Below are 13,416 nucleotides of genomic sequence, written 5' to 3'. Positions count from 1 at the left end.
GTACTTTTAACCCTGAGTAGTGTCTACAGGTATTCCTCTCATTCTGCTTATAGCCCCAACAAGCCCCACTAATCAATTGATTACTTATTTATATAAAACACACCGTTGTCACAAACAGTCTGCTGCCATTATGGCAGCTGGAGTTCAGGATGTAAGCGGGTCGCCCACTAATTGATTCCCAGCTCCTCCAGTCTGAACACTGAACCCGGTGTGTGAGTGTGTGTATGGTAGAAAAAGCCCTATATGAATGTGTGTGTGAATGGGTGAATGTGGCTTGTAGTTTAAATATAAGTGCAGTCCATTTAACATATTAATCTGATTTAAAAACACAGATAATGATGTTGAAACAACTTTCAAACTATACTGGAAGAACACACACAGTTCTGAACTAGGGCTGGGCGATATAGCCTATTAGTAATATTGCGATATTTTTAGGCTGTATCAAAAATATTGTGATACACCATATTGCGATATTTTTGAAATCTCCTCCATAGAACTTCATAATTATGAATTAACCCCATGATGCATAAAGAGACTCACTCTCATGCTTCACTGCTGCTTTGTAAGATCTAGAGATTCAGCATCTTGCATCTATTTTTCAAACAAGCGGCTCCCAGCAATAATAGACAGGGAAACATTTGTCGATAGTGATACTGATATGATAAAAGCAACATTATATGTAACTGACACCTTTCACTAGCCTATTGTTTCAATGTCTGGACCTTATATGTTTTTTCATGTCTGTGTCGTATTCATATAACTATTTTTAACCACTTTAACAACCGCATGGAGAGACAGAGGAAACCACATGCACTAGATGGTCATAGCAGAAACCCAATGTTGGTTATAATTATATTATGTTAATAATTTAACAGGTGTTGGTCAGTATTTTACCAGTGCACTGTGTCTCTCTCTCTCTTTCTCTCTCGCTCTGTGTGTTACCATTTCTAAACACGGATAAACTCGCTTTAGCGCTTCACTTTTTCACATCGTCAGTTCCCTCCGCTCCCGATACAAACACTCACGCCTCCCCGCCTACGTCACACATAAAGCGTCTTAAAACAACTGTGTGACAATTTATACTTGATGTTCACAATATTCTCATTTGCTACATCCCATGTGGAACAAGACACGATACATAATCGATATATCGCCCACCCCTGTTCTGAACGCTTCCACTGAAACCACGACAGAGACCTGACGGCACATCCGGAACACAGAGGAGCTACATCCTCTAGACACATTCACACTTTCAGCTGATCAGTACAACCACAGTCTGATCTGGAGGTTGAAGGTTAAAAGAAAACAACAGTTAATTTCCACTTGTCAGATCTGAAGTTTTACTGTTTCAAGTTTGTTATTTTCCCTGTGTCACACCTTCACCTTCAGTCATATGAGCCTCGATTGGAGTATGAGTTACATCACATGGAAAAGTGACGTCAGTGGAAACACTCCTCAGACAAATGTAGTTTTTAAACTACAGGATTAGATTAATCTGGTTAATCTGGTAACTGTTACTACACAGTCAACCAGTGGATTTTTCAGACGTTTCACACATACAAAAGCCCAACACCATCAACGTCTTCAAGGGAAGAGTGGGCATGTTTGAGCCTTTCTCAGTGAAGACATTTTCCCATCTCACATTAGGATATAAATATTAAATGAAAGAGAAAGTGGTGACAATGTACAGATTGACTTTACAGCTGAGTGAGGCCCAATCACAACACAATGGCAATGCATTCTCCTGCATTCACACCTGCATTAACATGTGTTTTTGTCTGATGCAGATAGTATATCCAGACAGATCACCACTACATGTCAGCTAACATTAACGTTATTTTTGGCTCGTCTCAGAATGAATATTCCTGTAAAACTGAAGCATATCTACTGAGGAGCGAGTAAAAGCAAGCAAACCTACAGCAGACTTTTAATTCAGGCTTCTGGCTGCGTGATGTGGTTCTTTGGCTTCACTCATTGATTCTGCCTCCAGAACAGTGCTCGGCTCAGAGAAATGTTTGGATAACTATAACTCCAGTCTGCAACTAATTAAACTTTTCCATGACTTCCCAGGCTGGTCATTAGTGCTTTTGACTGGATCCTGTGTTCAGGTGTGCTCCACACTACAAAAAAACTGCCGTCATTCAAAAACCAGGAGACTAGCTTTTGCTCTGCTTTGAAAAAAAAAAGAAAAAAAGAAATCCTGACTGTGAATTCCTCTCGCTACAAAAATCGATAATCTTGGCACAGAGACACTGAGGGTTTGGAAAATATGCACATTATTAATGCAAAAGAGCAGAGAGTGGGGTTTGCTGTGTGTTTGATAGCGTTAACAGCAAGAGGGTCAGCAGGTTCCAACAAGAGATGCACATTAAATAAGGAAACATCTGCATTCCACACAGCCTCTCTTGCAACACACTGGAGCTGAATGAACATCAAAGCGTGGCAGATCGCAGTAAATGCTGCTCCGAAACCCATGATTTATTAGCATTGCTTCCCTGGGATGTTCAACTGGCCCATTCAGCTCGGAGGGTGGAGAGGCAGACAGTAGTTCATTCACACAGCTCACTGCGAGCACATCACTGCAGAGGGATTTGGAAAATGTTCCAGGGTTTTTGAGGTGAGTGTAAGGAACATTCCCAAGATTCTGAAAAATCACACGAATCCCGTCCTCTGTAATCTGACCCATATGTATGAAGCCGTTTCTCCGCCAAAAAAGATTTAAGCATAAAAATCCTTCTCGTATCTGCAAAGCACTACTTGTAAAAGTATAAGAAGGAGTGTAACAAGCAAGAAAATCTGTCTGTAAAATCATGATTTAGGAAAGTTGAATTGAGTTGTCAGCATAGAAATGAAGAGAATTGCATCAGTTCACCGGTTCAATGAGGGCATTCTGCTGGTTGATCGGAGACGCTGCTACAATCACTGCTTGAATTTATGCAGCATTACACAACAGCCAGGAGCTATAGCAGCACCATCAGTGGGTGTAATTGTCATTCAGTTTCCGTCCATCACTTCTGTCGGTTTTGACAAGGCTGTCCTCATCCATGTCATTGTTGAGATCTCTCTCACTACAAGGTGAAGAAACATGAGCAGCGAGAGATTCAAACAGGTTGGAAACAAACCAAAACTTTATCCTGATGATGAAACTATTTATCTGGAGGTCAAACTGAAAGTGGGTGCATCTGAAATGTCAGTAATACTCATGTCGTTGAACAGGAAACATGTACAGTGGGTACAGTAATACAGAGCTGAAGAAGGAGGTAGGTCTGTAAACTGATGTTTACACTTTAGTGATTTTACTTTTTTTTTTTATCTACCAAACAAGTTTGTGGTGTACGAATACAGTGACTGCCTAGCACAAGTGCTAATGCTAAAACTAGCGCAGCCATCGGTGAACTCTACAGGAACCATCAGCAAACGTCAGACGGCTCGTCCCGACGGCTTTGTCACTTCAACAAGGCGCACCTATAGACCTGTATGTATCACTGTCTGGTTTAGACGATGACGTGACCACACTGTAACGGATAGCGAGGACACCTGAGAGGTTACTCGGGGGGGGGGCTTTCTCCCATCCCATTGCATCTGCTGTGCAACTGCCATTTCTGCAGACTCCATCCGTGCTGACACCAGACTCAAAACAGTTTGGACGTATGCATGTTTGGATGTTTTGTATTGTATTGTCTTTTTCATTGTTTTTTGCTTCTGTCTTGGCACCTTATGTTGACCGTTCACAAATCATTATTCATACCTTGATAAATAGCTGTTCATCACATCCATCATGATGTAGGAGGCCTCAGCAAACACTGATATCAGTGTGACAATGATCCCATACCCTGAGCCATCCATCTCTGTGTCACTCACCCTGTACAGTCCCACAGTAGCTGGGCTGGTCAGCGTCCGGAGCGGAGCCGGTCTTGGAGGAGCGTCGGCGTCGCGACAGCCGGTGTTTTAGTCCAGAGAAGGATTGTGACGGGTCGTTTTCCCCCAGCGGCTGAATGAACAGGCTATCCTCCCCGATCTGAACGAGCCCGGTCTGTGTGCACACAACAGAGACATATACAAGATGAAACTGTGACGAGCACCCTGAGGAGACCGGTTTGAATATAGGAGAACAGAATTTTAATGGCTAGGGATTGTTGTGTTTTCTTTGTCACAAAAAACCAAATGATTAAACACAATAGAAATTCTTCCTATAGCCAGTTCATGAAAGCTTTTCCATCCCAATTACATAGTTTTACCGTAAACAATGAATGCTATATTTAACAGTGCACCGTTTGGCACTGAAGAACCTAATGAACCATTTTGCACTGTAGGAATTATTACGAGACATTTGTTTGTTTTCTCCACCTCTTTGGAGCTGTTGCACCACATTTATGTATAAATCTTAATCAGCTCTGAGACTAGCACCATTTCTGTTGTGCAATGTGGTGCATATGCAAGGCACAGGCACAACATCCTCAAAACACACTTAAAATGAGTTTGCAAGTGGAACTCAGTAACAGCGTCTGGTTGGTATTTTCTGAGAAAAATCCTCTGGCACACGAGTGAAACACCTTTGAGGTTCACAGCTGAGCAAAGTATGACATAGTTTAATGGCAGCTGACACTGTGCAGCATCGTGCTGCGCAAACTACAGCATGAAAGAACTGACTGAAAAAAAACGAGCCATGAACTGAAAATCAGCAATCACGCAACACCAGTCCTCATATCACTAATACTATATTTCACATACAACACATTACTCTTATGCTTCAGTGTGTGTGTGTGTGTGTGTGTGTGTGTGTGCTTCTCTTTTTTCTCTTTGACATAGAGACATACTCCATCCACACGCATGTCAGTGAAGGCAGGGAACACCTCAGGATTAATGACACTACTAACTGACACGCCTGTGAAAATCACTCCATAACACATTAACAAGCCTTTCTGTTTTCTGGGAAAACACAAAATGGTTCCTGTGGAAATATCTAGACACCTTATAGTGCAGATGATCACCATGACCTGAGGTCATGAAAATATTAACAGAAGCAGTGACAGGTCGACACTCATTCACAAAAATCATTAATGAAAGTCATTTTGGGTGAAAAACAACATACAGAAGAGGCTGACTGTGGATGCTTCTGTCAGTTGAAACCACCTGGGTTTATAACTAATATACTACAGACACAAACAGTAACACATAGGAGGATACACTCTATGTGGCACTGGTTAGATGTGGGTAAATAGGCCTTTTTCACAGCAGACATTTGACTTGTCATAGCAGGAAAATCACAGACAGGGTGACTGTCTTTGTAGGAGAATATTAACTGTAAATCAAAATACAGATTTATTTTTTACCTGACAGATATACACAGGTGGTGGCGGTACTTTTAACCCTGAGTAGTGTCTACAGGTATTCCTCTCATTCTGCTTATAGCCCCAACAAGCCCCACTAATCAATTGATTACTTATTTATATCGTCACCTTCCTAAAATAATGGTTTGACAATCTGCAGCAGTTACAATGAATGAGGCTCGACAATCAGTCTGATAGCACTTCCTTGGAAAATCCCTGCAGTGTACAAGAAGTTGTGTCTTTTAGCACACAGGTCGGAGTGTAATAAATAAAAGAGGAACCTGGAGAGCAGCAGTACCCAGCTTAACAACATACAAAACTTTAAACTTTATAAATGAAGGTTCTGTAGAAACAGATGACTCTATAATTATGCAGCCAACTGTACAGTTTGGGTGCCTCCTCCGTTTGACACAATTACAATGTTTACAAGTGATCACATCAATCATCTCGTTGCTGTGGGTGTCCAACCCCTTTTCCTGTTGTAAACAGGAGAGACTTTTAAAGTAGGTCAAAAGAACAGGAGGGTGGTGGTCGCAGTGCATGCTATAGGTGATCCGGCACAATCAGGAGTGTGTTCTTCTTCATGCTCCACACCTGGGGCCAGATGCATAAAACTACGTGTACACACAATTTATACATATACATTCGCATTCTTTTCATCAGAATTATAAAGCCGTGTGTTCTGTTTTGCTGTGTAAACAGAAAAAATTACACAGATAATAATAAGAGATTATTTTTTTGTATTTTATCTTCACTGTAACTTGGATCACTCAGGAAAACCGCGTGTACGCATGTTTCTAAATACCAAATTATGTGCTGAAAATGGCGTACGCTTGGTTTTTGTGTTTACACATCATTCACGCATCTGGCCCCTGAGGCCTGCACTATGAAGCAGGATCTGAGGTTATCAAGATAACTTCAGGTTTAACTCTGGGTTTTCAGTCCTACGACGGTGGATCACTTGTTATTGGGGTAAATCACCATGGTAACTTACGCTGAACCTCTAACCTGCTCCGATGCAGGTTAACTTCAGAGGATCAGATCAAAACCTGTCAACAGCCGAACTACTGACCAATCAAATCACTGGAAAAATGGAGTCACCATTCCTACAGGATCCTGACAGGGACAAAAGAGTTTACAATAAAGTGATCAATAATAACAATTGGTAGACATTTATATAAATCAGTGGAATCAGTTTTACTGTTCCAGAGCGGCATGTGTCCACTCTCTGTTTTATAACAGAGCTTGCATGGAGAGTTTATCACAATAAATAAATATAATAACTATTATAGCTTCATTTTAATTGAACAGATATTCTTTAATCCGACAGGATTCCTGACAGTGATGAAGCTTTTACTCTCTTCTTCATCACTGCAGCTCAGAACAACATGAGGAGACTCTGAGACCACAACTGGAAATAAAAACCAAACCTCTGATGTCTTTGATTAGAACAATGATCCACACACTGTTTTTACCATGATTATAAATTTGATTTATGATTTTTAAACATTTCAGTCAGACTGACTCATCAGACATCAAGTACTTCTCTCCTCTTTCTCTCCTCTCTGCAGCAGAAACAGTCTGATATTAACTTTAATTAACTTTATCTGCATCACATGTTCATAACAGTTTGTTCATCATCAGAAACATAATGATAATTCATGCACATTTTTATTCCAGTCATGTGATCATATTATTCACATTTCATCTTGTTGAATGTCACTTTTCAACGTGGTTAACTGAACTTACCGGCGGGTATCAGTGTTCCTTCTCATATCATATTAAGAACTTTATTCATGGCACTGTTGATGTTGGTTTATAATTAGCAACTCTGCCTCTTTCACAAGAACGTGCTGTTAGTCGGACAGATAAACCCGGGGTTAACTGAGCCAGTTGATAACCAGCTTCGTAGTACAGGTTATCAGGACGGGCAATATTAGGTGGAGTTAACCCAGATAACTAAAAGTTATCCTGGGTTTGTTGAACTTGCTTCGTAGCACCTCCCCCATGTTCCTTGTGTAGCACCAAACAGGACATGAGGCGTGGAGCACCTAGCAGCTAATGAGACAGTTTTCCCTCGGGAGATGGTGACGATTAAAACGGAGTGAATATTGAACATAGATTTATCAGGTGGTCAGAAACATGACTCCAGAGCTGAGGGGCCCTGGCTGCTAGAGCCTGGTCACCTTTAGTCTTCAGTCAGGACTTAGGATAAGCCAGCAGAGCCCTGCCTGAGGACCTTAGGGTGCACTCTGCCTCACAGAGGAGCAGCAACTCAGTTATTGAGCTCTGAGCTGAGTCATGACGTGCTTTAAAAGGCAGTCAGTAAAAACTGTCAATTCTAAAACTGACTGGAAACCAGTGAAGAGAGGGAAAAACAGCGGTGGTGTGATCTTGTTTTCAGTTGGTGTGCAATCGTTTTTTGGCTGAAGATAACGAATCTGAGTGCGTTGATATAAAAGCATGTATGACCATCTGAAGATCAATTTGAGTAATAAAAAAATATAAAAACACAATTTAACTCAAATTTTTTTTTAATGAAAAGTCACTGTTAAATATTACACCTGGGTTTCTGGCTGCTGATCTGATATTAGCTGGAGAAGGTTTTTTGATATCCAGCACTTTATTTCTTATCAATGGTTATGAAAAGGATTCTGACAGTTCGTTGATGTTGGAGAAATACAGACGCTTCTTTTACTGCAGTTTGATAAGCAGACATTAGACTTTTCAGGCTTTCTTCCATTTTCTGTTCTGCTTAACTGCATTTTCTCTTTATTTCTCTGGTGTTGTCATTTCAAGTTCGTTGCAAGTTGGTTTCACTCATGATTTATGCAGATTCTGTAGAGAGTAATAGAAACATCCTGTCTCAAAAGGAAGCTCAAAAACTCGTCCATGCATTTGGGCAACTGTAATTCTTTATTATCAGGGATGGCCCATTCAAAATGATCCAAAATGACAGGAACTAGGAAAAGAGATCATATCTCTCCTGTATTGGCGTCTTTGCATTGGCTCCAGAACAGAATTCAAAATCCTTCTCCGTACATACAAAGCTCTTAATGACCAAGCTCCATCATATCATAAAAAGCTCATTATCTGAACAGAACACTCTGGATGGATGGATGGACAGATGGACAGATGGACAGATAGATAGATAGATAGATAGATAGATAGATAGATAGATAGATAGATAGATAGATAGATAGATAGATAGATAGATAGAGATGAGCCTTCAACCATCCCTTACTAATGCTGCTATAGGCTTAGACTGCTGGGGGAACTTCTCTGTCTCTGTCCGTCTGTCTTTGTGTCTCTGTCTGTCTGGGTCTCTCCATATGACTATATCAAACTGCTGTCATTAACGTTGTATCTTCTCTCTTCTGTAGTTTGTGCTTCTCTCTCTCTCTCTCTCTCTCTCTCTCTCTCCTCATTCTGCAGGTATCTCTGACTCTGGAGCAGCAGGATCTGGATCTTCCTCTCTCCTCTGCAACCTCCTTGCAGAATCTAAACAAGGACTACGTTTAAGAGTGGGTAGGTTTCACTGTACTCTTGTTTTACAGGGGCAGTGTGCTCCATTTGTGTGTGTGTGTGTGTGTGTGTGACTGGACTATATGTTTGTTGGTGTTCTGGACTGTGTCACTGGGACATGACATGTCTAACAAGTCTTGGTTCTTGGTGGTAGTTCTAACTCTCAAGCTGTAGTTTGCTTTTACACTTCTTTGCCTTGTAATCTGCTCCACAGTGAGATTAAAAACGGGTACCAGCTGGTCTCTGTGGGTGACTGGTGAGTTATTATAGTAAATGATCACGTAATGTTTATCCAAGTTGTGATTGCGTTCCACAATGGGATGCAAACCAGACAAAGGAGCTTGAAGGGTCAAAGGTAACAGGGTCAGTCTTCTGACTGCAGGTCCTTGCAGGAGATGAGGGTTTCCTTATCTTCAGGTTTAATGTTTGCAGGTCACTCTGACTGGGACGTTTGGGGATCTCAGTGATGTGTCGTTGACCAGCGTTCCTGGGAGGTTTTGAGGGAAGCGCTGGTTCTGTTGGACTGTCTCTGAAACTTGAGGAGACCTTCCCTAAATTCGCCTCACAGAGATCTTCAAGTCTCCTTCAAGAGTATAACCAGAGTTTAAAACACTGTCCAGAGTTTGTGCTTTTAAGCAATTCCTCCACTGACTGAGCAATTTATCATAATTTCATTTGATTAATCATAAAAGCAAGTGATTCAAAAGGAGATGTCATTTAATGTAACACCGTCAGCTGGGCTTTACCAAGTCTTGTTAATAAATAATGTATCTGATGAAATCATGGCAGAAAAAATGGCCAAGAGATGTGACATTTAACAACCCAAACACTTCAGTGGGTTACAAATGGCAGTGGCGTAACCTTAAATTTTATTAAAAAAAGGGCCTCACATGAATATGGGGGTTTAGCCAAACTAAGTCAGTAGTGCGGCCAGCTGAACTGCATAACTGATATCGCCATATTGTTTAGATGTGGGGAAGATAATCAGAGTATTTCACTCAATTGTTGACAGAAATAGTTGTGTAATAATTGAAAGTTTAAGTTCAAACCCTAGCTCGTTTCGTGCACAAAGTGGTTGTAAATGTCAGATAGTAGATTTTGATTGTTGGACGCAGCCGCCCCACCTAATCTGACATCAGAGAGGTGTGTATCCCACAAGCACTTTTGATGGCGTATACCAGCGACAAGGAAATCTCTTGTTCCTGAAATCAAGACACTCTCCAAAAAAACATGATGAAGTAAGTCCATCTATCAAATCAGCTCTGATGCCAAAGTTAAGTCAAGTGCAAACAGTTAAAATACCGTTCTGCACTCTTTCCAGCAGCAGTTTGTGCAGTCTCTGCAAATAACAAAGACAAACAACTCAATGCAGCAGTCGCAGTGCAGCCACCAGGAACAGGCCTGCTCTGACAAGAGCAGAGTGGTATGCCATAAAATAGGGCAGCAACGTTTCTGCAGACACTCAGTTCCCAGCTGAGCCTCAAGGCTGACAAATTCTGTTAGCCAGCATGGACTGGAGGATGAATTAAAGCATTTCTAATGCTCCACAAACATGGGGACATGATACTATTCATCGGCATTAGCTGCAGACAGAGGTATATCACAGCCATGCAAAGACAGCTGTGGTTGGATGGATCTGATTTAAAATCCCTCCATCCTCAGCTGGCGGAGTTTGATTTCATCTCGTCAGTGTTACAGTGAATCAAGTAAGAAATCACTTCTGTGCGTAACATCAGCATTGTGAGGGACTCTAAATATTAGAACTAATGGTCTTTCCCATACTTTCTGTTTATTATTAGGTTCAGCCACAATTTGTGTATATAATGAGACAATATTGTTCTCTGCTATAATATTCCCACTGCTTTAATGTCCTAGTTTCTCCACACAGATAAATAAACTTCTATCTCATCTTACGTTTAAGTCTGGGATTACTCCAAGCTTCAGCTGCTGCTGCTGTTGCTGCTGCTGCTGGGGTTAGGGTTATCTGATGCCACAGAAGAAGTTTTGCAAACATGGTTTTAAGATACTATTTATAGAAGTGTGTGGTGGAGAAAGATGGACAGCGACCATGCACACCTATAACATGACTTTAAGGATATGAAACTGCATCTGTATTACTGTCCTCATGGTGGGGTCACACGGTTTCAGTGTTCACTTAATGCTGATAAAAGCAGAAAAGGATTTCAAACTTTACTTGGACTTGACTGTAATGAGATCTGACTGTTGAGAAATGAGAGTTGCCACAAAAGACTTAAAAACTAGAATCACCTCCTTGTGGGTTTCTGCCTCCTCCACTCAGACTAGTTTCAGGTTACATCCCTGTTTATCCAGAGTCACATAAAATATGAACCATTTGTGTGAAATTTTTTTAATAATTGCTGTATCAAGTATTGAGTAACGGCTAAAAAGTGTTTTGTGAGTTCAGACTGACCTTGACCTTTGACCTTTGAGCACTAAAATGTAACTAGTTCATCCTTGACTCCAAGTGAACATTTGTACCAAATTTGAAGAAATTCCTTCAAGGTGTTACAGAGATATTGTGTTCACAAGACCAAAACCATGTTTTGTGAGGTCATTATGACTTTGTCCACCAAAGTACAATTAGTTCATCCTTGAGTCCTGGTGAATGTTTGTGCCTAATTTTAAGAAGTTTCGTCAAGGCGTTACTGAGATATTGTGTTCACGAGAATGGGACAGACGGACGGACAACCCAAAGACAATATGGCTGTCGCTGGTGCAGAGGCTTAAAAAGAAGCTCTGAAAGATACAACTCTTTATTGACAATTTTGGTGGATGTTTTCTTGTATCACATTTTCCCCTTCTTGTGCTAAGTAAGGATAATAACACACTGGGCCAATCTCTACACTGGATTTTCTCATCTAATTTGATCAGACAGAAAAACTGTGTCTCCTTCCTTTAAAGCCAACATACCAGTCTTTGAACAAACAACCGCAAGACTTTGGAGTTTCTCAATGACTTTGTATGGGCCCATGTTGACATCAGCAGGACAACATCTTTTATGAGGATTTGGCACAAAAACTACTTGGCCTACGACACACAACAACCATCATTTATGTAACCACTAGAGGTCAGTTTAGCATAAACAGAGGTCTGAACAAATGATTGATACTCTTGTTTTTCTTACTCTTGGAGGACAGTCCCTAAATATCGGACCATTCCTTGTAAGGTTGGACAATATGATGAAGTACAGACCAGTGACAAATAAAAGGAGAAACCAATATAAAGTTTCTTAGTAAGGTGTTGGGTCAGAACAGTTTTAATGCTCCTTGGCATTGATTTTCTGTCTCTGGAGTCCACTGGAGGATGAACACCATCTTCCTAAAGATATTCCCTCATGTGGTGTTTTGATGGTGTTGGTGGACAGAATAGGATGAATCAGTTTACAAATGATGAACGTGAGCATTTTCCATTTTACGACAGTTTTAGCTCACGTATTATGTCAGTTTTGCGGCACGCCACATAACGTCTCCATAGACACGGCCCAGCTTTGCTGGTGCTAGCAGTACAGGCGGTACAAACGTTACTACTGCTGAAGCCAGTTTGTTTGAGCATTTGAAGCAGTTTTATGAACAAACAAGTGAAAACTCAGACGAATTATATTTATATATGGATTTTAAATATAACTCATGTCTGTGATTCTTCAGTGGTATACAATAATTCATTTAGTTGGAAGTGGCAATGATTTGGGGCTGGTGATGGATGGTTAGAAGAAGGTTCTATTGAAAAAGAATATCAGAACAAATGAACGTGAACTAGTTAATTTTCATCAGTATGAACTGAACTTTGAGCTAGTTCTTTTAAAGTGTGAACTTGCACAAGACTGGTGGTGGAGTGCGCTGTATAACTTGTCGCTACAAAATCTCCCATAGGTGTTCAACTGGGTTGAGATCTGGTGACTGTGAAGGTCACAGCTTATGATTCACATCATTTTCTCAGGTGCATCCTGTTTGCTTTAATGATCCTTGAGATGTGTCTAGAAGTTTACTGGAGTCCACCTCCAAACTGAATTTACTGGACATAGTTTAGAAAGACATACAGCTGTGTATATGAGTTCCCACAAGTCACACCGCAGATCGGGACAAAATCAAAGCCATGAAGTTCAAGGAACTCTCTGTAAACGTTTGATAAAATTGTGGTTTGACATAGATCAAAGTAAGGTTATAAACCATTTCTAAACCTCTGAGTGTTCCCAGGACAACATGGCCTCAATAACTGGGATACTTTCTTGAGTTGGCTGTCTGTGTAACCAGGCAAGAAGTTCCTTGGTCAGGGAGGTGACCTGTCAGAGGGATGACCATCTCAGCAGCACTCCATCAATCAGGCTTTTATGTATATAAGAAGGGGGAGGCCTGTGGAATCTGAGATCCTTCAACTTGTGCAGCAGGATGTTGGAAATCTACCAGTCTGTTGTGGCCAGTGAGCTGTACTTCACTGGAGCCAGTGACAAAAACTGACTGGATAAACTGATTAAGAAGGCTGTAATTGTAATTGTTCTGTAATTGGCTACAGACCATATACCTTCGGAGTGGTGGTGGAGAGG

The 13,416-nt window shown here is 40.9% G+C and overlaps 1 protein-coding gene across 3 annotated transcripts in view; it reads right to left on the bottom strand.

Moving 5' to 3' along the window:
• Window positions 1-13,416, bottom strand: part of adamts17 (ADAM metallopeptidase with thrombospondin type 1 motif, 17) — a 135,511-nt gene that overhangs the window by 113,436 nt on the left and 8,659 nt on the right. For all 3 annotated transcript variants that reach the window (XM_023393247.2, XM_087170156.1, XM_087170155.1), the window contains exon 3: window positions 3,862-4,033. In XM_023393247.2, coding sequence (XP_023249015.1) covers window positions 3,862-4,033 — 172 coding nt within the window. The remainder of the gene's footprint in view (window positions 1-3,861; window positions 4,034-13,416) is intronic.

The sequence above is a fragment of the Seriola lalandi genome, unplaced genomic scaffold (assembly GCF_002814215.2).
Source record: "Seriola lalandi dorsalis isolate HSWRI2012SDOR001 ecotype SW California unplaced genomic scaffold, Sedor1 jcf7180002054931, whole genome shotgun sequence".
Classification (NCBI taxonomy): Eukaryota; Metazoa; Chordata; class Actinopteri; order Carangiformes; family Carangidae; genus Seriola; species Seriola lalandi.
Note: the sequence above shows the minus strand (reverse complement) of the source record. Positions and strands in the feature narration are given on the sequence as shown.